At 34.2% G+C, this 25,891-nt stretch overlaps 2 protein-coding genes and 1 long non-coding RNA gene across 3 annotated transcripts; 2 read left to right on the top strand and 1 right to left on the bottom strand.

The window, feature by feature from the left end:
- Positions 1–245: 245 nt before the first annotated feature.
- LOC128239779 (uncharacterized) lies at positions 246–2,518 on the top strand. The gene is made up of 3 exons (XR_008261921.1): positions 246–370; positions 998–1,068; positions 1,730–2,518. It is a non-coding gene; the product is annotated as an uncharacterized LOC128239779 (long non-coding RNA).
- A 2,002-nt stretch (positions 2,519–4,520) lies between these two features.
- Positions 4,521–24,887, top strand: LOC128240204 (uncharacterized). Its single transcript, XM_052956720.1, has 9 exons — positions 4,521–4,579; positions 17,089–17,134; positions 17,592–17,674; positions 18,549–18,638; positions 19,490–19,607; positions 20,865–20,933; positions 21,264–21,404; positions 21,610–21,946; positions 22,385–24,887. The coding sequence occupies exons 3-9, from the start codon at positions 17,598–17,600 to the stop codon at positions 22,447–22,449; spliced, it is 897 nt and encodes a 298-aa protein (XP_052812680.1). The 5' UTR covers positions 4,521–4,579; positions 17,089–17,134; positions 17,592–17,597; the 3' UTR covers positions 22,450–24,887.
- Positions 15,305–16,192, bottom strand: LOC128241093 (uncharacterized). Its single transcript, XM_052958075.1, has one exon. The coding sequence runs from the start codon at positions 16,190–16,192 to the stop codon at positions 15,305–15,307; it is 888 nt and encodes a 295-aa protein (XP_052814035.1).
- Positions 24,888–25,891: the final 1,004 nt, after the last annotated feature.

Below are 25,891 nucleotides of genomic sequence, written 5' to 3'. Positions count from 1 at the left end.
CATTTCATTTTCAATAAAAATGGCATATGAGTTCCGAATGGAGTAGAAATGGTCTGTAAATGTTGACTGCTACCTTAGTGTTGTCTGCGACAATATCATCATCATATTCATCATCAGAATAAGTAGATGATATCGGCAAAAAATATTCGATAAAGTACATCGAGACCATAGGCGACGAAGACGCCATAATTCGATAAACAACTACAAGGTCAATCGGAACTCCTCGGCTAGTATCAAGATATGGCCTCGGATATAATACGGGTCGTAAGAAAATAGTCCATCATGGCCGACCAAGAAGATGTTCAAACAACCAAGAGATATGTTAGTCCAAAGACAGAACGAGGAGCGAACTTTTACCACTTATTTGTGTGTAAGTGTTATTTTTATTCTTATTGTATTTTAATAAAATATATAAATAGTTTTAAAAGAGCCCTAATGAGAAACTAATTGGAAATGTCTTTAATTCTTAGTGGGTGGGGTAAAGTCTTTTTCATTTGACAGATTCTAATATAGTAAATAACAATTCCAGTGATCAGTGGCAAAAATTAAGAAAAGATATACTCTATTTGTAATAACAAATAAGTTTGAATCTGACTTTACTTAGATCGATAATAGGTTGGACTTTCTTTCTCAGTGTATTTATCTCATACATTTCATATCATTAACTTTATTTTTTTATAATTTCAAATTTACATTCTTTTAACCAAGGATGTATGGTTTGTATGTCTGTGAGTGTTGGTATCAAACAATTTAATGTAATGGCACAATTGAATGCCTCGGCCCTGTTCACTAATATAGTTCTCTAAATAAATTATATCTTCATTCTATTGGTTTAACAAAATGAGTTTGAACGCATAAACCAGCACACATTTCTTTCAAGACTAAATTCTATGATATCCACCAGTGGTGGTGATGCAGAAACATTGAAAAATGCTGACATTTTTACTGTGCCAATGAAATGCAGACATTTAAATTTTAATCTTATTGTCATTTTCAGAGAAGAGTATGGTACCAGGGGTGCAGCTGACTCTGATTCCCGGCTTCTTTTAATGAAAAAAGGCAGATGAGGTGATGGTTGTACTATTTTCGAAATTCGGACAATAATTTAACAGTCAAGTATCCTATTGGTTTAAGCCCAAAAGTACCTGCATGTTTGTACAATTAACCAACAAGGATTGACAGTATTAAAATATCAACCTTGTAGATGAATTTAAACATGAATTTCATTTCATATTTTTTTAATTTACCAGTAGTCCAGAGCTAAAAGCTGCTCTCTCACAGATTGACAGTTCTTCTTTGTCGTTCTTCAAAAGCCCAAAGGAGTAATTAAATTAAATTTACACATATAATTAATTATATGGCTCAAAGCAATAGCAAAAAAATATTTTCCAAACAATTGAAATCTGTTCTATTATGTGTGACCTTATATGACTAGTTGGAGGAATTTTTACCAAATTTTCAAACTTGTATATGAAAGACTGTGATCTGATATTATGTCAGCAGTCTAATATCACTGATTTCCATACATTTGCACAATAATTGCCAATTGGCTCGTTTAAAGGTAAAAATAAAAAAGGTGTCAGAACAGTAAAACTGTGAGGATGCAGCTTTAAATTGGTGTTGCACTTAATGTTTTGTGAATACTTTTCTGTTGTTGTACCGGCTTTTAAAATAATTGATCTGAAAATATAATTCCTATTATTGTTGTATTTTCTGTTTTCTATTTCAGGCACTGGAATCCGAATGTAGTCAAAAATGCCATTGTATGAGGATTGACCTGCAAAGCATGGAAATCATCTAACACAACTGCAACGCCTACCTTGGAAAAATGAGTGCAAGATGGAAACAAAGCGTTCCGTGGAACATCTTTACATCTCAAATATTTGATGACTTACATACTGATGTGAAGTTGAAAATAAAAGTCATCTGTTGGTCCGTGATTATTAAATAAATCCGAACATATATTTTAAAAGGGTAATATGGTAAAGGATTTATCTACGCTTAAAGTAGTTTTCCTATATTATGGAGAGAAGATAACTACAAAAACAGAAACAGATGGCATCGGCAGACCAAATAAAGGAGAACAATTTTGTTCAGTTCAATTTTTAAGACTTCAGAAAATCCGTTAATAGGGCACATTCTTGCAAATGCCATATTGTTAACTGGGCTCTTTAAAATGTGAAAAGGTGAAAGTGGTCTAGAGGATAAGCCTCAAATTCAAGGTTGTGAGTTCAAGACCTCCAAGATACTTTCTCTTGACCTCAGGAAAAGGATGTCCATACTTGTTTCTACTTAGGCAACAGACTTAAGAGTGATTTTGTAAGCTTCCATCTTGCATAGCAATCTGATAAGGCATAAAATAAGATACTAGCTGACTTGCAAACAGTTTTTCCATTTGTGTTGATTTATTTTTCAGTCTGTTGGAATGTTTATTAGAAGTGATGCGCATTGCTTACTGCAACCAATATTTATTTTCTTTATTAAGTTAAATTTAACGAACACATAACATGACTTGTGATTTTACAGTTGCATGTTTATTTCGTTGATTGTATGAGTTTATTTTCTCAAATGATGTAATAAAAGTTATTCTGAATGACTGTCCTTTTTTGTTTGAAGAAAATGTGTTGAGGTTTTGGCATAGCATAGTGTCATCATCATCATCATCATCATCGTTGTGTACAAATAAAACATTTAAAACAATGTAATAAAAACCAAACCGTCAAGCCAAGTACTCAAAGAGGCACAAGGATATTGCTAAAGAGACCGGTAATACATTTAGACAAATAAAATGCAAAGAAAGATCTATAATTCTAACACATGGTAATGCTTTGAATAGTCCTCTCATTGTGTGTTTATGGTTAAAGTGGAGACATACAGTATTTTTTATAATGAAGACTTAAATTTGTATGGCAACTTAAAGCCATATATGGGGATTAAACGCCAGAAATATTGTGAAGTCTCCCAAAAGACTCAATGCACTTAAAAGGGCTTGGCACAGAAATGAAAGTAAAAATGGGAGCAAAACCTAATTTATCATTAATTTTACATTGGATTGCATACAGATGGCTCTGTTATTACTTGACTAATATTAAAAATAAAATTAAGAGACGTGTTGATCCAAACTGTAATTATTTTTGTTTGCATTTTATGGAGTTGGACATAAAAGAGTCATTTGGTGAAGAGTGATCTAAAGGCTAATTATTTAAAATAGATTAAGTATTATTGAAAAAAGTCTGGTATACATTGCTGAAAAGCTAGCTAATAACCTGGCTAAATATTTGTTTAAGGCTTTTATTTACAAAAAAAATAAATCAGTTGAGTATCTTTATATCAGTTACTCTTTTGGTGTTGTTGTTTTTAATAAAAAATGCCAATTTACTCAAAGATATTGAGACTAATAATAATAGATTAAGACAAATATAATGTGTAAGGAAACTTCTAATGAGTGGGTTTTATCCACAGTTTAGGAGGTAAAGTGAAGCATGATCTGCCTTGAACAAATACAATTTTAAGACAAGTTCTGTCAACTTAGTGCACCAGTCAATTGTAACCCCCCCCCCACCCCAGGTCCGGGGGAATACTGGGGTTAACCCGGGGAAATGGGCCGTGTTTTTACCTATCAGGTGGCCCTGCAGTGCTGGGTGAATGCGGTGGTTTTATCTTCGCTTAAAATATAGAGCGGAATGGACCTTACCTGGGTCCCTGGGGTGTGGGAGCATTTGGCAGGGATTTTGCCATTGGATCGTCCGCGCAGGGTGGGGATTTTAGCCGGGGTTGGCTGTACTGAAAGTCAAAGTCCCCACTATTCCCCAGACCTGGGGGGGGGGCGTGGTTACAATTGTCTGGTGCATATCCACATGAACGTTGTACTGGTACTCTAACAATTGAGCTTACTGCGTGGATAGTCATTGCCCCACCCCAACCCCACAGAACTGTTTACACAAAAAAAATCTGCAGCCCAAACCCAACAATGCTGAAGTAAAGGCATGCATAGATTTCAGCTGGTAAAGCTGACTGGGTGCCAAGCTCACACCCATCCTACCACAACCCACAAACCTCTGCACAAGGCCATCAATGATTTTACAGAATAGTAATGTTGTTTTAATGGCAAGGCATGGTGTGAAAAATAACACGGCAAAGTATGACTTAAAACTTACATTTCATAGGGTATTCCTATAACTGTTGAGAAAATGTTGACATTTAGTCCATGCATGCATTTAATCCGATGTAATGATTCTTGCATGCCATGAACCGTATGATCATTTCAATGACTGTCAAGTACATTTTCTGTGTGCTCACCATTTTTCTAGAGGAAATAGATTGCTTCAACTATAAGGAAACATCTAAATATTCATAAAACGAACATTCTTTGAGGTTACAATAAATATTTTCTCTTAAACAAGCACATTTAATTTAACACAATCCATTTCCTTGTTGTTACAATGGGCCTTCTTTACGCGGATTGAAAACGGTGTTAATCGCCGGCAGCCGCATCGCACTTTCGTATATCCTTACTACTATTTACGAGGTCTATCTCGAAGCTTGCAGGAGATGGCCGAGTTGTTACGATTGCTACAAGGTACCAAACGAACACCAAAAGGAATATTATTTTGTTATTATAACAAATTATTCCATGTGCAATTCATATATTAAGGCATCGGTGATGTACCTGTTTTAAAGGGCCTTTTTGTTTAAATAGCATGTTGGTAGTCTTATCCATTAAAGTCTATTTACTTTCGAGCACCATAATAAGAACAGGTACAGTAATAAGAAATCGGATACACAAACTTTCGGATATCGTGATTATGAAATTGGTACGGTGACTTACGCAGTAGGTCTTGTTAAAGCTGCTTGTGAAATTTTATACACTAGATAATTAATAACACCTTGGAAATTTTAGAAGAGTTTTAACAGTTTTATAATATCTTGATATTTACAAAAATGCTGATTAGTAGGATGCCAATTAACAAAGAATGCTGATTCAAAAGTGGTCTTTTGTACTGTATTGGTAACCTAGCAACGATCTCGGCCAAAGTGTGAAGTGAATCGATAAATTGTTTATTGCACTATGTTCTTTTTGTGACAGATTTATATGGTATTTTAGCATGGTTAATAGAATTTTGAAGTTTTTAAAATAAGTTTTCAGGCCAATTTCATATGATTGAGGTTTTTTATAGCTAAAAAATCTGCAGGATGGCCTTAGACGGGTCTCAAAAGCAGTATATTTTACCTTCCAATGATAGAGTTCACATTTCTGATTTAGACTTTTGTCAATAAAGCGTAGCCATTTTGAAACCGTATAGCAGGTGCTGTCATCTTCTGTTTAATATGCTTAGCGCTGGGATATGTCATTCTAGGCTAGGAAAAAAACAAATGCGATATGGACTCGTTAAGTTGCCAAATAAAAAATCATCAAAGACTCTGAAGCGGCTGTTAATATGGACTATTAACATCACCAGGGGTTTAAATAAGACCCAAAATCAGGAATTTTTTAAAATTCCATGTTTGATTTTCATAGAATTTGTAGGTAAAGAAGCGCATTTGATGCACAACTCAAAATGTTTGTTTTCATGTTTATTGTTTATATTCAACCATAACAAGAGTCTAGTATAGGGGCGCATGGGGATGCGAGTGGGAGGGGTCCACCCCTGTCACAGGGGGGGGGGGTATGTGGGGTTTTCTTATTGAATGTTTTGTTTTCATACTCAATTTGAACCATTTTCCATGATTTTCAGACTTGTACAAAATGTTGTTGCTTTTTCACAAATTTTAGAAGGGTGTGTTTAAATATCAAAATTAAAATTTGTCTTTTTGTCTGTGGTAATATGACTGTACTTGTCTGGATTCTTCTTTAGTATCATGATTATACACTTTTACTCTCAACAATTATGCAAAGCAAAACAAAAAAATGTCGGTTCATTCCCCGTCAAGGCAAACTGTGAGAATCTAAACAATTATAGTTTAACACGAATGAAAATAGCTCTCTAGATAATTATATGAGCAAATAATGCTTACAACGCTTACAACGCTTACTTGCAATATAAAAACCTGACAATTGCAAAGTACATGTACAGGAGACAATATTTAACTGTATCTACAAACCTAAATTGTAATGCAAGAATGTCTATAAAACAATTATAATGTAATGGCACTTACCCTGGTATCAGGTGTTAATAATACTTAGTATTAATGCACATTCATTCCCCAACAGCTTTTCGGCTGCATAACTGCAGACGTGGCAGTTCCGTCCGTCCACCCAGAGAATGTTACACGTCTGTCTTGGTCAAAAACCTGTTCCCAACTAACTAGAGAATTACACACCCAAAACATGTACAAATTATGATGACAGAAAAATGGTCAGAGCAGTGAAAATTGGTCAAGTGTTACCGTATCGTGTCGATACAATACTACCTAATGATTGATTTTAAATCAATGTTTAAACTAGTACAAGCAAATTGTATTAAATAATAATACCATAATATAAATGTAAAATGAGATTTGTGACAATGGATATATTTTAAAATAACTTGCCACATGTGCTCCACATATCAAGAAGACGTGTCGCGTGCAAGATCCGTGTCCCTACCTCTTACGTCAAGGTCACACTTAGTGTTTGTTCACAATGGAGTGCTGCATATATGGACAAAGAGTATAGGTTGTCGTGTCCAAGCTGTAATTAACTTTCTCTTGTATGGACAGATTTAAAAATAACTTGCCACATGTTTTCCACATACCAAGACGAAAATGTCAAATATGGGTGTTTTTTTCTATGTTCAGAGGCAATTCAAAATAACTTGCCATATGTTTTTGACATGTAAAGGCAAGATCAAATTTTCATGTACTAACCTTGTTCATAGGCCAGTGTCACATTTGGGGGCATTCGTCACATACTGTGACAGCTCTTGTTTTATGATATATTTTTTAACGAGTTTAGGCAGATAATGGGGGATTCCACCGTTTTGAGGTATTGCATGTATGATCAATCCTTGCGATGTAAATATCTATCACAATACATGATGACAGACATTTCATACTGATCTCCGAATGGGATGAAGATCAATAATTTCTGAAATGATATTTCCAAAACTTAACATAATTTATTAGGATATTGAATGAATCAGCTCAGGTAAAAAGACTCCTAAAAAGTAATTTTTAATTTGGATTTTTCTGAAGATTGGGAAAAAGATTACATTTCTTGCTTTGAGAATGGGTCCAATAGTCAGACTCAGACCTGTGGTTATTTGAGTAAAGGCCTGGACACCTATCCAAAATCCAGTATAATTATGTTGACTTAATTAATTGTTAGTCAGTCTTTAAAATATGCCGAGTCAATTATCTATGTAAAGTTGAGCTTTCAGATGGAAATGTTTTTCAAAAGGTTTGAGATTTGAGCTGATAATCTGTACAAGTAATAAATTATAGCGAAATAAACCTGTGAGACTGATATAAGTCTGAATCGAAAAAAAAATCTGTTCTGTTTCTGTGATCAGAGTAAAGTCATTTGAGTTAACTTTAATCAATGTCAGGTTCTGCATTATGTTTGGTAAATTTAATCATCAATGCTCAATTTGAAGAAAGTCGCAAACAAAATAAAATTCTGCAGTTACTACTTTTAAATTATAGGCATCAGAAAACTGGATTCTAAAAAAAAATGTTTAAAAATTAAATTTAATAACAGATGACTCATTTATTATAAGCATCTGATTGTTAACTAAACAGATTTACTGTATGAAAATCTAACATCATTACCCCTACTATTGCATATTTGCAATAATTGTGCTATTTTTAGCTCATCTATTCAAAGAATAAGGAGACCTATCCTAGTCACCCAAGCGTCGTTACCGCTTTTGTTAAGTTTGCGTACCACCTCAAATATTTTTAAGTCCATTGACGTATGGCTTTGAAACTTTGCACACTTGTTCACCATCATGCCCCCTGAACTGTACACAAGAGGAGGTAACTTGATCAAGCATTTTGACAATATTATGCCCCTTTTTCTAAATTAATGTAAATATCTCAGCACATCAATGATCATGTATTGCATTGACACCTAATCTAACAGTGATCCATGATGTTTTGCCAAAACTTTTCAATCCATACACTGATAAGCGGAGGAATAGTCAAGCGCGCTGTCTCTGTGATAGTTCTTGTCCTTTCAGTGTCTATAAGTCCTAAACTAGTTGTTAGAGGAATACTGGATTCTGACATTTATTTTTGTAAAGCTAATGGAATGAAGATGATTATGTAATAAAAGTGCTCATCTGAAAAGTCTTTTCATGTCGGATTAAAATGTCACACAGTATTTACAAAAGGGGTGTCAATTGGTATGTGACGGAATTTTATAAATCTGCAGTTAATTGCTCAATTATTGGACAAGACCTAATGCATCGAGGTTGATTAAGTTTTTTAACTTATCAGATACTACTGTGAACTTTTAAAAAAATATTTTATCATGAATAAATTGTTGTTGTTTTTTCAAAAAAGACACTTTCATGTGGTCTTAAATTTCTGGACTTCATTTCATTCAATAAAAGAAAAACAAATTTTGGGCCTGGGGTACTAGGTACGAAAACGTTTTGAAATACTAAATATCAATCATTTGTTAAGATAATTATGCTCACTTCCCACTTAGGACACTCAGGTTCGATTCTTGGTCTGAAAGCATAACTTAAGATTGGTAAATTATCAAAGGTGGAAAAATGATCACTGATGAGTGCTGCAGTGCACAGCAGGGACCTTTGTGTATCTCTCATATGTAAATGTAGAGGAATTGTTGCCATCTTTGGCTGATTCTTTACTATGACGTAATGAGAAAATCCACTTGTTTCATTATGGACCAATCAAGTCAAATTCAAATTGAAATGATGTTCTTATTTCATTGACCAGTAGATGACCCATATTGATATTAGGGATCATTGTGTCAAGGGTCCAGGTCAGTGACCCTGATAGCAAAAGGCTGTTTGATAACTTGACAATGCCTGTACCCACGGCCCTCAAACTTTGCATTTAGATTGGGGGAAACCAGTATTTGATAGTGTTGTGCCGATGATCAATTATAATTGATCAGAAAGGCCTATGTCGGAGAGAGTCACTAGTGAAATTTGAACAATCGACTATCGAAACAAGAGGCATAACCGCTACCAATCAAAATATGTCATGAAAATATGTTTTGAGTCTGGTTTTTGGTAGTTAAAGTTGAAATGCTACAGTATAACTGTTAAGTTATCTGGTCATTTTCTAATCAAGTCAGTTACTATGTACAGTACCTTTATCATAACAAATTGTCCTTGTAATTGAAACCTTAATGGATTGGTTCTAAACTTCTCATATTTGTGGTTTAAAAGTGAATTTTAGCTCACCTTAGCTGTAGGCTTAGGGTGAGCTTTTAGGATTGATGATTGTCCGTCGTCTGTCGTCCATACACACTTAGTTTGTTAATACTCTTGGGGTCACATTGTGCCTGAATTGTCAAGAAACTTGGTCAGGACGTTTGTCCCAGTAATTACTCGAATGAGTACGAAAATGGGTCATCTGGGGTCAAAAACTAGGTCACAGCGCCCCAATATGGAAAAACCTTGTTAACACTCTAGAAGTAACATTTTCAGCCCAAATGTTGTGTAAAGTTGTCAGAAAGTTGTTTATTGATTTCTAGCTCAAGTTTGAATACGGTTAACTGGAGTCAAAAACTAGGTCACAGAGCCCAGATGTGGAAAAACCTTGTTAACACTCTAGAAGTACCATTTTCTTGGAAATTTGTCAGAAAGGTTGTTTGATGTTTTCTAGCTCAAGTTTGAATATGGGTTATCTGGTGTCAAAAACTAGGTCACAGAGCCCAAATATGGAAATACTTTGTTAACACTCTTGAGGTAACATTTTCAGCCCAAATATCCTGGAAATTTGTCAGAAAGGTTGTTAAGATGATTTCCAGCTCAAGTTCGAATATGGGTCATCTGGGGTCAAAAACTAGGTCACAGAGCCTAAATATTGAAATACCTTGTTAACACTCTCTAAGTAACATTTTCAGCCCAAATATCCTGGAAATTTGTCAGAAAGTTTGTTTGATGATTTCTAGCACAAGTTCGAATATGGGTTATCTGGGATCAAAAACTAGGCCACAGAGCCCAAATATAATAATACCTTGTTAACACTTTCGATGTAACATTTTCAGCCCAAATATCCTGTAAATTTGTCAGAAAGGTTATTTTGATGATTTCTAACTCAAGTTCGAATATGGGTCATCTGGGGTCAAAAACTCAGGTCACAGACCCAAATACGGAAATACCTTGTTAACACTCGAGGTAACATTTTTAGCCCAAATATCCTGGAAATTCGTCAGAAATGTTGTTTCAATGATTTCTAACTCAAATTCATATATGGGTCATCTGGGGTCAAAAACTAGGTCACAGAGCCCAAATAAGGAAAAACCAAGTCAACACTCTCAAGGTACCATTTTCAGCCAAAATATCCTGGAAATTTGTCAGAAAGGTTGTTTTGATAATTTCTAGCTCAAGTTTGAATATGGGTCATCTTGAGTCAAAAACTAGGTCACAGAGCCTAAATAAGGAAAAACCTTATTAATTCTCTTGAGGTATCATTTTCAGCCCAAATATGGAAAAACATTGTTAACACTCTCAAGACAACATTTTCAGCCCAAATATCCTGTCAATTTGTCAGAAAAGTTGTTTCCATGATTTCTAATCAAGTTTGAATATGGTTAATCTGGGGTCAAAAACTAAGTCACGGAGCCCAAATATAGAAATACCTTGTTAAACACTAAAGAGGTTACATTTTCATACATCAGAGAAGCCAAATCCCTGTTATTGCCCTTTAATTTTAACAAGTCTATAGCACAAAGTTTTACTGAGGTGAGCGATATAGGGCCATCTTGGCCCTCTTGTTTAAACATGAAATTTATCTTTCTTTGTGTCTATTTTACACAAGTGACATGTATACAGTATGAAATAAAATTATATAAGTTAAACCACAGAGCTAGTGGTCACATGTTATGTAATAGTAACTTGTAAACACTAAAGGATAGTTGTGTTCTGGATAAATAATGTAATCTAGCAAAGAAATGTACACACAATATTGTTAGGGAACATTGGTGCTTAAAACTGGTGCATGTACTGTATCTTTATGCCTTAAATATGACAGGGCTTTTTCTGCCCATTTTGGGAAAAAGACCTTAGACATTTTGGGAAATTGTGTTGTGAAAATGCCAAAATTTGTAAATTTTACAGTTAAAAAACAACAACGTCTAGTCTCCTGCGATTAGGAAATGATTTAATATTTGTTTATTTACCCTTTAAAAGACCCAAAAAATATCAATCCTTGGGGTGTAATATCTATTGCAATATATCATGACAGTAGTAAATAGTTTATACTGATCTCTGAATGTGATGAAAATTATTGATTTCCAAGTTCAATTATCAAACAAACTTTACATCACATAATTTATAAGGATGTTGAAAATGAACCAGTACAGGTAAAAAGACTTCCTAAAAAAAAAAAAAAAAAAATTATTTGGATTTTTTTCTGAAGATTGGGAAAAATATAATATTTTGCTTTGGGAATGGGTCATGATCAAATCGATAAATAATTGATCATATATATAGGTTTCATAAACTGATTATCGATAGTATTTTTCTGTCTGATTCCAAACACTAATATAACATAACATAACATATCTTTATTCAGCATTAAACGGCATATGCACATTTATAGCCACATAATAAAGTACAATATGGAACAATGAAGACACAGATTATTTACAGAGAGGTCAAACATTCAAGAAAGTAGGTGTCATGTTACAAAAAGACATAGTAACAATTTACATATTTCAATACGTTAAGATTTACATTCAGATAAATGATCAATAATGAAGTGTTATTGCTGTAGCATTTGTTCTAAGGCAAAATGCGAAATAGATAAACTTCGCTAAGTTGTTAATACAGTGAACAGATGTTGATGACAAAAGATTGTCAAATTTATTAAGATTAGGCCACGAGTTATAATAAGGTTTGAGATATTGTTGTCGGAGGAGTTTGTATTTAGGACATACGAGTAAGAAATGATACTCACTTTCTACGACATTCATGTTACAGTGTAAGCATTTACGTTCCGATCTTATAATGTTTATATACCTTCCAGTTTCAATGGCTAGGTCGTGTGACGAAAGTCTAAATTTTGTAATAGCTATTCTATATTTATTTTCATTAACGCAGTTTAGATATTTTTCAAACTGAAAGTCATGCTTAAACCTTGCGTATGATGATAGTCTACTTGAGTTGTTAATGTTTGCATACCAAGTTTGCTTATATATATCGACGATGCGTTGTTTAATTAATTCAAAGCTGATATCAGCAGTGTATTGATTTTGCCAGATGTTTGTCATTCCTATTTGGTTTAATATTACTTTAATTTGATTAGCCCAATTTTTGCCTCCATATATGTTATTGTTATCAGCGTCAGTCTTGAGAAATGTATATGCATTTACCAATAACGCATTATTTGATTTTAATATTTTAATCCAATATTTTATCATTATTAATCGCCTAGCTATTATCATAGGGAAGCGCCCAAGTTCACCGTATAATCCGTCTAAATTGGTCGACTTTTTTACGTTTAAAATTTTTCGGAGAAATTTACAATGGATTATTTCTATATTTTTAGATTCGTGATTTCCCCATACCTCTGCACTATAGTTAATAATTGGTGAAACAAGACTGTCAAATAGTTTGCATTTATCAATTGAATGTAACTCGATTTGGTTGAAAACGATAAATAAGTTATGGAGTGCGTATGAAGCGTGCTGTGCTAGTCGCTTTTGTGTTCGAAACCAATTACCATTTTTAAAGAAGTGGATGCCCAAATATTTGAAGGATTTTACAACGTCTAGTATAGTATTACAGAGTAAGAATTCAAAGTTTGTGTGACGTCCATTTTCAAATATCATAACTTTTGTTTTGGTGGTATTTATTTTTAGTCCCCAGTCATTGCAATATCGTTCCAGGTCATTTAACATAGACTGCAATGCTTCTGGTGTTTGAGCGAATAACACCGCATCATCTGCAAAGAGTAACAGAAATATCTTGATTTCATTTGCTGTAAAAATACCAGCTATATCAGCGTTAATATTATTTATAATGTCGTTCACGAAAAATAAAAACATTAGACTGGAACTTGGATCCCCTTGTTTAACACCGATATTTGATTCAAAATACCGTGATGTGTTCGAATTATACCATACACAAGATTTGACAACGCTATACATAGCTTGAAGCGCCTTTACCATTTTTAAACTCACATTTTCGTTAAGTAGTTTTTGCCATAGATGTAATCTATCTATTTTATCGAAACATTTTTCATAATCTAAAAACGCACAATACAATTTCTTTTTCGAGCTAAGTGTTTTAGAAATAATGGACTGTAAAATGAAAATACAATCAACTGTAGACTTTTCCTTTTGGAAACCAAACTGATTCGTTATAATTTTTTCATGTTCTTTTGACCATTTTGTGAGCCTATTTAATAGTACCTGTGAATATATTTTTCCTATAATATTTATCAGAGTGATTCCTCTGTAGTTTTTGGGATCCTCTATGTCCCCCCCTTTGAAGATTGGTACAATTATACCCAGTCCCCATGAGTTTGGATATTCGCCGTTATTAAATAGAGTACACAGTTTGAGTAGAAATCCAGATGTTTGATCGAAAGAATGTTTAAAAATTTCTGCGATTAAGTTATCATTGCCCGAACTTTTATTATTATTTTGTGAAAAAACGGCGTGTTTAAGTTCATCGTAGTTTATATCTATGTCCAATTCGTCGTCATAATTAATAATCGGAATATGGGTATCATTGTCAGCATTAGTATATGATTCAGTACCAAATAAGGTCTCAAAATGAGAGTATAAGTCGTCAACACTCAGATTTTCGGCATTACTATTATTGCTTTTATATTGCTGTTTGATCTTTTTCCAGAATTGTCTTGGTTGTTTTGTTGCTAAGTTACGTAGTGTATTCTTTTCTCTAGTTTTAAATTTATTCTTTTCTCTTCGCTTAACTCGGTTATAATTAGCTTTAGTGTTTACAAAATGTTGTCTATTTTCGTTTGTTTTATTTTTTAAAAACACATTTCTTGCAATCGTATATTGTTTTCTAGCGCTGTAACATTCTTCGTTAAACCATTTTTTCTTTTTTGCATGATTAGTTATGTTCTTATCAAAATTACGGCGAGTTTTACCGAAAATATTCAATGCATTTTCTTGCAAGAGATCAGTAAACTGTATAACAATATTATCTAAATTTTCGTCTGGAGTGTAGTTTTCAATACGCTCTGTAAGAGTTTGCATAGATTCGACATTTTCTCTATTTAAAAGAAGATCGTGGAAAGCATTTATCTTAGACTCATCCCATTTAATAAATCGTTCCGTATTTTTTACATTAGTCGCGGGCTGCTGGTAAATATAACGTTGTAAATGTATTTTAATTCCATTATGATCCGAGAATTCATTCGGTTCTAATACCTTAAAGTCACTTATGTATTCAAAATCATGTTTATCTAATAACAAATAATCCACTGTGCTCGAGCCATTTAGTGAATGAAATGTAAAGTCGCCGTTATCATTGTATAACCGGCCATTACCAATAAGAAGCGAGGTAGATTTACAAAGCTCGATCAAGCGTTGCCCGTGCGAATCGATCACTTGATCCCTATTGACACGTGGTTTAATATCAACAATATTTGACATATAGCTGTCATCGTAATCAATGTATCTGTCAAAATCTAATACATCGGATAAATCCGCTGTCCTTGAGTTCATATCACCTGAAATAAATATTTTGCCAAGAGATTTAAAACTTTCAATATCAGATTCAATAATATCGAAAAAATCTATATCATTTTGGTTTAAAACAGTGGAACCTTGCGGTAAAATATATGTATTACAGAAGTATACATCATGATCAAACTTAAACAATGAACTGCATAATTTAACCCATATTATACCGCACTGATGTTTCTTCACAATGCTTATTTTACTCCTTAAACAGTCTTTATAGTAAATTGAAATACCACCGCTATATCGACCTTTCCTTGTATTAAATGATTTATTACCATATAAATGTTCACTTTGGTATCCTTTAATGTTTAAATTAATCTTGTTGTTATTGGATAACCAAGTTTCAGATAGAAAAATTACATCGTAGTTAAATAATATATTAAGAAAGTCTGGGTCTGCTAATTTTCTTGAAAGTCCATTAATATTCCATGACAGGATCTTTAAATCACTCTCCTGACATCCCTAGTTCTGGCCCTGTGCGTTGTAACGTGGAGGATCGCATACTTTCCCGTTGACGTATGTCTTGAAGAGGTTGCCGTTTACGTAAAGTTTATTTCCAGCAAGCCTTGTGGTTTTCCCGTTTGATTCTTCAGCTTTGATGATATCAAATAACGCTTTCCTGGCATCCCTGGTCTGTTGCGGTCTCTGAACACCGACCCCCTGCCTGGCCTCTTTCAGTTGTTTTTTTACGCCTTCGTCGTACGATTTTTGTCGTATCTTTTCTCTGTCGGTGTAATAGTGAAACTTACCGACGATCGGTCGGGGCTTTGGTGCTTTATTTGAACCTAATCTATGTATGCGGTCAAATAACAAGTCTTTTGTTTCAATGCCGAGTTTAGAGGCTATAAAATCCTTTACAAGAGTGTCACAGTTTTCCTCGGGACCATGTTCCTGTATTCCGTAGAAAATCAAATTATCCCGCATTGATCTTGATTCCAAGTCTAAGAGCTTGTCGTTCATTTGATCTTTTTGGATTTCAAATTCGTGCGATTGATTTTTTAAGTCACCACATGTTTGTTGCAATTTTCTAATTTCAATTTTTGCCTCGTTCACTTCAGTTTTCTGTCTTTCAAACTCATTACTAATAAAGCTGCATGACGTTTCTACTTCCGTAACCTTTGACTCTAGATTGTTGATTTTAATATCCATGTCCGATATTTTGAGATTGATGGTATTAACTGTCTTTTCAATATTTGGAAGTGACGTTTTTATGGATTTAATATCTTCCATGATCTGTAAAGCACAACTTGGCGGAGTTGACGGCGCCGGGGGTGCTGGCTGAAACATCCCTGGTGACTGCTGCATACCATAGGTGAACGGTTGTTGGAAGTTTCCAATAGGAGAGGTCATGTTTAAATTCATATTTGACGTATAAAGTTCAGGTGTAAATGTACTATTGTTTACCTGAGCTGGTATATAACGCGGTACACTCGATGCGCTCGTGCATGAAAGATGATCAAAATGTCTGCTTTCTTCACACAATGGGGAGGTGGCTTTCCGTTTTGCTTTTCGTTGTTTTTTGCTACCTTGTTTAGAATTTTGATTTGAATTTTCGCCCGACATGAAGATAATGCATTCGTAAACATGTTACTCCAAAAGTTTCCACAATTAAACACAGATAATTCCCTTGTTTTTTAAGTTATTTCGAGCACGGTAAAATCCATGTCTTCACAGTTCAGTCACGTGATTTCATAATATATGACCCCTATGGATTTTGAGGTCATAGAGTCAAAGGCCAAGATCACAATTGTATATATATATATGAATATAGGTGAACAAAGTTAAATGTAACTCCTATTTACTTGTTCTGTGCTCTTTCAAGGATACAAATTTATCTGCAAATATCAGTCATCATTTGAACATCATTAAAAACTCTACCTACTATCCCCACACTTTTGAATGGTCATGATCCTTAATAAGACTGCCTCAAAGGCAATAAATGTCTGACAAATAAGCTGTCATTCCAGTGAATGCATATATATTTCATTCAGTTGTGCATTTTTTCCTGATGACATTGCTCAAGATTGAATTATTGCGCATTTAAGGCCATACTACCCTGAAGTTTGAGAAACTACAACAATAATACATGTAATCTTTTATTACAAATCAGTGTGTATGCTTAATTTCAAGGGTAAAAAACACAACATTTGGTCATACATTTATATTATTGCTTGCCACTGTAGCTTATTATATTTACTTGAAACTTCAGTAATTTTTCAGAGGAATATTTGTTTGTGTATTTTCAGGGTAACCAAGATCAGAGTTACAAGGGAGACCGTTGAGGTTGGCATTGTAAGTTGAATTTGGTAGTATGATATGGTATAGCTTAAGAATTCAATGATATGGAATTAATTAATGAACGAAGTGTTTAATTATGCTTTTATTATATCAATTTGGCATTGACAAAAGTACTACCAGTCTGCATGCCAACAAAATTGAGTGATATAGTAAATTAAAATAGTTCTAATAGTTCTTTTCTCGGCATTAAATGTTTCTCTACATGACTTGGCGCATGTTGGTGTTTTTTGTTAAAAGCTGAGCTAAGAGTGGCTAAATTGAATTGTTGTGGTTATGCATGTTAGGAATAAAATGGACATTTAAGCAGACCACAAAAACAGCAGCTTTACATTGTAACAGAATTGTTTGGTTGTATATTGCAGTCTCAGAACAAATGACTTTACTTTGTAAGATCCGGTGGAACTGATTTTTTTAGTTAACTTTTTCATATTCATGTTTGTCCTTTTTTCAGCCCGAGATGAGGTTCACATTGGAGGAAGAACTGAACCCCACTTGCCTGTTTACATTTATTTGCCGGGAGAGAGACTTTATACAGTACGTAATTCTTTTAGTGATTCTTCAACAATTATCTTCTTTTTCTATATGTTGCAGTGAACATACTTTTTGGTGGGTATGTTAAAAGGAAAAAAGTAGTGAAGCCCAAAATATTGCACCCACTTTCAATTATGCCAACATGTGATGTCTCTGAAGAAAACTACAGAACACACAGATCTGTTTTGCTCATAAAATCTAAGAAAGCAGACAGAAATAGTGTACTTGTGCTTGGCATCAAATGGTTAAAACAAGATTCAGTATGTAATCTAAAAAATTTTATCAAACCAATTATGCAATTCACTAGTGCAAGGCTTGTGGGCTCGTGCTAATTTTACCACAGGTATAGTGGATGTGTTAGAGATTGATACCATTTGAGTGTTCTGTAAAAAGGGAGACTTTTATTGGTCAAAAGAGATCATTCTCTTGAGATGCATGAATGATATAACAAGTCCTTCTAACACAGTCTGCTAACTGTGAAAAATATATCATTTTGTTGTTGTTGATCACACGCAATAGTGACTTGACTCAATGTACGATAAATAATTTAGTTTTGTGGATTATCATGTTGACAAAAAGTGTTAACTGACAAACCTTGTAAATAATGATTTAAACTGGACCAACATACCTTGTACCAGATTTTGGCAATTTGTCATCCAAAACATGATAAGATCTGAAGATAATTTATAAGAACAACATACTAGTACTGTCCATGTAGTTATAATAAAAAGTAACATGTATCTTTCCAAACTGTGTTATGCCATAATACATCTGTACATTTAACAAATCCAACATTCTGCTGTAGAAAGACGTATTATATAAAGTACCTGTAAATAGATCTCTCACAAAAGATATTTACTGTTCTCTTTTATTGCAGATTGTGCAACAACTACAGGTTGAATGTTGTAGATTCAGAAGACCTTTTTGAGCAGATCTTGGATAGTTTACAGGATGTGAAGCAGTCAGGGTGAGAAATTAGCTGCATTGTAAAATACCTGTCTATTTATTCTTGCTAGTGAAGACACTTTTAGATGATAGGTGCAACTTCAAACTTGGTTTAGTCAGTGGTTGATAACCATTGGACTCAAATTGAATATTGAGCACAAACTGATATATGAGGTTTTGAAATAAGGTGATAATTGGCTGATTTAAATGATGTGGAGTTGGAGTGATTATGCATGTAAAATTAACCTTGGCCTGAACTTAAAGTCAAATCCATTCAAGCCATCAAAATGAAACTTAATACACATGTTGCAGAGGTAATATGTTTGTAAAAGTAATAGAATTATGCTCCTGCTTTTACTCCCTGATTAACAAAGTGTATATTGGAATCACTCAGTGGACAATCTGTCGATTTTTAACAAAACAATAACCTCTGAGGGGTGGTCTTATTTTAAAGAATCAGTTGACATTCCTGTGTGGAGGTGGAATTTAGGGCCATGTTTCACTCCTGTGATAGCTCTATTTCCCATAAGTTACAAGACAACCAGCTTTTGCATTTTACATGCAAATGAGTTTATTACTGAAATATTTGCAACATTTTAACCCTTTACTTGCACAAATTGTGAGTACATGATATTAACCTTGATGTAAGACCTGCTATTCTTCATAAAATGAAATTTTTCTGGCACAAATATATAAAATCAAACAAATTGCCTGAAATTAATGTTTACCGTAATGAGATTTATACATGGTGAAGATATTTCGGACCTTAAAATTCAGTAGTTTTTTGAAATATGGGTCAGAAAAGTTGAGGTTAAATGCCTCCTTATTTGTATTGTGTTAGAATATTATTTAACTGTTTTAAATGTATTTCAGGCTTAGGGTTCGTCCCCTATTATTTGAAACAATGAAGACGGTGGCCCACCTGAAACTACCAAACCTAGAGATAAGATGGAGACCGGCATGTAAGACCAGAGTGGCACAACACAACAAGGTACATGTCCAGTCTAACTGGGCTTTTTTGTCAATGATAACTCATAAGTACATGCCAACTACTGAGAATGATTGATTTCAACTTTTATCTTTTTATAACAATTTTTAGCTCTACTGGCCAAAGGCCAGAAGAGCGTATGCGATGGTTATGTGTACGTTGTATGTGCCTCCGTGCGTCTGTAATCAATTTCTTGTTAACGTGATGCAGTCTTCAGTTTGGATTGTATCTCAATGAAACTTTTGCAGTATTTAGATATTTATTAGAGCTTGGTTCAGCTATATCCGCCCATGCTTGCCTAGATTAAGGGCCTTGAAAATGCTCATTTTGGTCAACTTATTTTTAGCCATGCAGGTCTGCATGAGAGAATTCTACTTTTAGCCCAGCTTACATGTACATGTAAATTAAAGTCTAGGATTAAGGGAGACAATTTGCTTTTTGGTACTGCAGTTGATTTTGTGAATTACTCTGCCTTGTTCTTGTTGAAAGCCCAAAGACCATTTTTTTAGCTCTAAGTGTCTGTAGTTTGCACATTCATCTTAACAAAATTGGTTGTGAAGTTATGCACCTGGGGTCATTACTGGCCCAGGGTTCTCAGGTTTGGTCAACTTAAATTGGTAAAGTTTTGAAAATCTGTTTGTGTTTGTACATCCATCTCAGCACAATTGCTTGTGAATGTTTGTTTAAATTGATCAATGTTGTCCTAGGATGCCCTTGACTTTGACCTTTTGACCAACCTTTTTTTTTAAAAATTTAAAACTACAGAAATATTTACCATGAGTACAGTTTTGAAAGCATATTTTTTTATAGATGACTTTTACTTGGCACATATTAAAATAGTTCATGCAACTAATCTGATTACAATACTTTCTGGGCTCAGATGTTGAACGTGCAACATTTTCAGGTAACCCAAACACAAAATGTGAACTATATATCTGTTGCCCTTTACCCATACATACATGCTCTGGATAAAAAATGACCACAAGAGCCATGCCAGTAGAGCAAAGGCCCTTTTGGGCCTCTTGTTAAGATATAATAATGTTGATAAGGTCATATCATTCTGGCCGAGTTATTTTTCCAAGGTCAGCTGTCATGATATCATCTCACATAATAACATTGTATAGTGTTGATTTCGTTCCACCACTTTTAAATTCATTTTCATTCTTGTTTCAATTTTCGGTAAGCTTATAAAATTTTCAGTCATTTTTTTGACACAAGTTTTATCATTTTATAAAATCCTGCTGTTGTTTGTACCATCAGATGCGGCAGGAGGAGAAAGAAGCGGACAGAAAGAGACTGGAGCGCAAATGCAAAAATCAGAGAGAGGAAGTGAGTAAATTGTGCATCATGTTTAAACAGATTCATCTTTAGCTCGACTAGAATAACAAATATAATGAGAGCTATTATACTTGCATTCCTTTCCACGAAGTGTTAAGCGTCGGCCACACACCCAGGTTAAGGTTAGACATGGAAGCCCCTGAGATCATTATCTCAACTGAGTTCCTCAGAAGACTCTAAAAACTTTATCTTGATCTATGTACTTTGGCCAAAGGATAGGCCAGCACTGCTCGTTTAGTCAAAAATTACTGATTGTTAAAGTAATATCATAAAATTATTATAATTGTTATGCGGTTGTAAAACTATATATATTTTTTTCAGCTTGAAACGATGGAAGCTATGAGAGTGGAGATGGATCGCATGAGAGCTGAGATTGCAGAATTGAGGGAGGAAGTCAGGTCTCTTAAAGAAGGGGCCAATACTTGTACGGCCCCTTCAACTGAAATGGCAGAACAGAGCAGGGTAAGATAATTTTACAACTTTTAATAATATTTATAAATTACTGTATAGATAATCTGTTTGGTCGTTTCAGGTTACATAGAATAGAAAAAATGTCTGTCCAAAAGATTTAATAATCACCTTTCAGACATCATTTGAAGAATATAACTGCCTAAGTTAAAACCTATTTTGTTAACAGCCACATTATTCTTACCTTTTCTTATTTCAGATCCCAAGGCCAAAGGGACCTGCATCTGCCAGTGCGCACAGGAGCCTTTTTGCAGCTGTGCGCAGGAGACCTGGCTTCGCTGCGGGCAGTGCTTCTACAACGTCAACTGCGTGCAGGACATCAACAACAACTGCATCAACAACTGCACGCAGTACTTCTGCCCGCAGCACGGCAGCAACTGTGGGCAGCTCTACACGGAAGACAACATCTGCCCGCAGCTCTGCTGCCACTGCCCCCAGCATGTCATCAGCTGGTGGGCAGACTTCTGCCCCCAGCACATCATCAGCTGGTGGGCAGACGGTCGAGGGTGGGGCAGCTCGAGGTCGTGGAAAAGTCTGTAAGTACATACCTTATGATAAGAAACGAGTAGAGGTGTTGTGTATGGTCAGAGTGTCTGATATTAAAACTGTTTAATTCTTCAAAGGAATGTTTTTGCTGGTACATTTAATGTGTGGATCAATATTCTCAAAACAACAACAGTAAGAATGGAAATTAATGACAGCACTTTTCATTCCCTGGTTTATTCAAAATGTTGCATCATATTAAATTCAACTTAAAATCTTATCCAGCCCCTTGATATAATCCGTTATTATGTGGGGTCCCTGCCTGACAACCTTATAATTCTATGTGAAATGAAACAAAACATGAACGCTGGAAATAAGATGGAGGAGCTTTGGCATCCACTTGCAGTAGTAATTGTTTTTTATTACAAATTTTTATCTCTCTATTACATGTGTTCAACTTTTTCTTAATTTTTGTTATTATATATTTTCAGCAACAAAACGTAAGCGTGTTGATGACGATGGGGGGCAGGCAAAGAAAAAACCGGCTTGGAAATGAGAATAAAAATGCCTGCCCCTCCCCCACCCCTCGACCGGACTCCCTCTTCTGCATCTCAGCCAAACAACATCTCTCTCTGATCCAAAGTATTTAACGACTATGATCCAAATCGCTCCGCACCTCTTCTTCACCTTGTACAAAATCCCTGCTCAGCATCGCTACATACATGGCTGCAGTTTACCTATAATACGAAGGCTGCAGTGCTCTACAATGGCTAGAGCTGTGTTTGTGTCATGCCGGTCTCCATGGGCCACCGTCAACAACGTCCTGATTGTGAATGTTGTCTGAAAAAAACACTTGAAAGGACATTCCCACGAACAAGAACTGACGATTTGTTTTAAGTTGTTTGTGTTCATTTTTTATTGGTTAAATACAGGTTTGCCTTTTGAAAGATGCCATTTTTTCAACAGTGTTCTTTAAAAAAAAAAAGAGAATGTTCATAGCCTCTTTCATGTTTTAAAGGTATGATGTTCATATTACTAGACTTATTTCACACCTGTTAAAATCAGATAAATTTCTGAAAAGTCCTCAAACTAGTTGGTGTAGTTATCCAAGCTTTTTGACTTGACTGCATATATCTACAAATGCATTATTTTACTTTGTTTAATTGCCTAAAGCAGATCTTGACTGAAGCTCCAAAGTATTAGCTGTATATGATTTTGAACAGTTTCATACATGACCTTGGCTTCACTCATTTTTTTTATGTTGTCTGAGCATTGGACAACTATGATCTATTTGAATCTTTTATTGATATTTATCAATTTGTACATTGCTGTCTGTTCAATTCTGACCTTAGTCCCTGTCCTGCGATCCATCTTGATATTGAAAACAGGGGCCCCTGTACTCCACTTAATCCCCCTCCTAGCCTACGCCTGGCAATTTTCAATCCCACCATTATCCCGTCCAACAAATGCCTTTCCCCAAATCCTTTCCTGACCCCTGACCTGTCCACTGTCAAACCAACCTTCTACTCTACACTTTCTTAAGGGCCGGCCCAAGTCATACCATCTTCTCTAACAGACATAGATGTACAAATAGATTGAATGTGTATATGAAATTATATAAGCATTCACAAAGTCTTGTTATTAATTTTACTACAAAAAGTAAGCTTTACCATATAACAAATTAAAGAAACTACAAATTAAGGCAGCATGGTCAGAACTGTTCCTTTTTAGTTCATGATAACCTGAACTGTATGCTTCCATTGACTGGCATAGTTTCAGTATTTTGTATTATGTACTTTAAATAAACTTGCCAATTAAAGCAGAGGATAACCTCTACTGAAACATTCGGAGCAGAACATTCATAACATTAACTGAAATACCACAGGATTATCAAAAAAAGATAAATGTATGAAACCTGTTATTGTTTACAAAGGTATATAGTAGAAAGGCAAGCCTATTAACCATTTACGAGAGCATTATACACAATATAAGATGTTCGTTGGGAATGAACGTTTCAATACGATACTGTATTATCACTGATTGCATTCAGTGAAGTTGTTTTGGGGGAATGTTGCAATCGTTCGTTTGATTTGTTATTTTCTGCTTTTGTGCAGTTTTATTTATTTTTTCGGTATGCTGACGACTTGCAGTTAGTGGTGTTAAAGGTGATGATGATGAGGATGATGATGATGATTGGAGGATGTATATAGTGATTTTTAATATTTTGTTACGTTCTAGTAACTTTTATAAAAAAATAAAACCAAATAAAAAATATTTTTGTGCAACCTATTATGTATGTTTATTTGTTTCATTTATTTTGAAGCATTTATTTGTTTTATAGTGTACAAAAAGGTGTAATTAATTGGTAAAACAAACAAAAAACATATTCAAAATAACTTCAAAAGCAGTTTTATATATATATATTATTTTATTCGGAACTTTTTTTTGTTTTTGCATTGAATTATAATTATGGTCATTATTTTAGACCTGTTCGTGTTTTACCAAATACTTATACCTTTTTGTGTTTTACTTACATAAAAAATACAAAAAAAAATAATTAAACTTAAAAAATCAAAAAAAATAATCTTGTTTGAATTATGTACATATTTGAATTCAGCCGGACTGTTTCAAAGAAACAAGTCTAGCTATTCTCATAGCCTTGGTGTTGTCATTATTGTGTCAAAGCATATCAAATGTTCAAGCTATCAAAATGAAACTTGGTACACATGTGGCGAGCTATAATACACACATGAATAGCAAAGCCATAATTCTGGTTATTGGTTGTGAATTATGCCTTTTTTTACACTGAACAAAAGGCGAGTGTTGGCGTTCACTTTGGTGCGCTCTCTTTTTTTGTTGGTGATTATCAACGTATTTTGTTTTTGAATGATTCGCAACATTTCCCTCAGTTATTGTTATTTTCTGTAATAGTGTTCGAAATGTTTGTGCTGATGCTTCTGAAAGCGTATAAATGTAGTTTGTAAACTATTTTAAAACCATGTAATGCTGTAGGGTATTTACATTATTGAGTGTTTATGTTCTACTGTTGCTATTACTGTTGTGACTGTATGCATTATTTTGTGTACTGCATTACAATGCTGATTTAGAATTTTGAACACTTATTAATAGTTCTCATTAATTTAGTTGTTGCTGTTATCGCAACTGTTGATGATAAACCATTGATTTAGTTGTTGCTGTTATCGCAACTGTTGATGATAAACCATTGATTTAGTTGTTGCTGTTATTGCAACTGTTGATGATAAACCATTGATTTAGTTGTTGCTGTTATCTGCAACTGTTGATGATAAACCATTTATTTAGTTGTTGCTGTTACTGCAACTGTTGATAATAAACCATTTATTTAGTTGTTGCTGTTTACTGCAACTGTTGATAATAAACTTTAACCTGTGTTTGTCCTATTTGGTAAAGAGTCCTTCTTTCCTTATTGTAGAAGTAATATAATTTATTTGTCAGTTATTCAAGGAAAGTTCTATACTTATGCTGAAACTAAAAAGTTTGGAAACCTGCTCATTATTAATTTTGACCCAAATTAAAATGCTTTCTCATTCTCCAGTTAAATAATCTAGTATTAGATCTCTTTTGTAGTGAAATGTTTTAGGTTGGAACAAATGTTACTTACCATTGCTTGTTGTATTATACTTATGCAATATGCTTCAATCCTTGTGATATATTTTCCATGACATTATGTTCATATGTACAGCATTTGACTTCAGAAAGCAGCTGATTGAATATGATTGACCTGTGTGGTATGACAATTGAGTGAATATATGAAATTCTTGATGATAAAAGTGTTGAATATGATTGACTTATGTGGTAGACAATTGAGAGAATATATGAAAATCTTGATGATAAAAGTGTTGAATATGATTGACTTATGTGGTAGACAATTGAGTGAATATATGAAATTCTTGATGATAAAAGTGTTGAATATGATTGACTTATGTGTAATGACAATTGAGTGAATATATGAAATTCTT

The sequence above is a fragment of the Mya arenaria genome, chromosome 7 (genome assembly GCF_026914265.1).
Source record: "Mya arenaria isolate MELC-2E11 chromosome 7, ASM2691426v1".
Classification (NCBI taxonomy): domain Eukaryota; kingdom Metazoa; phylum Mollusca; class Bivalvia; order Myida; family Myidae; genus Mya; species Mya arenaria.
This window is presented reverse-complemented; position numbering and strand designations above follow the sequence as displayed.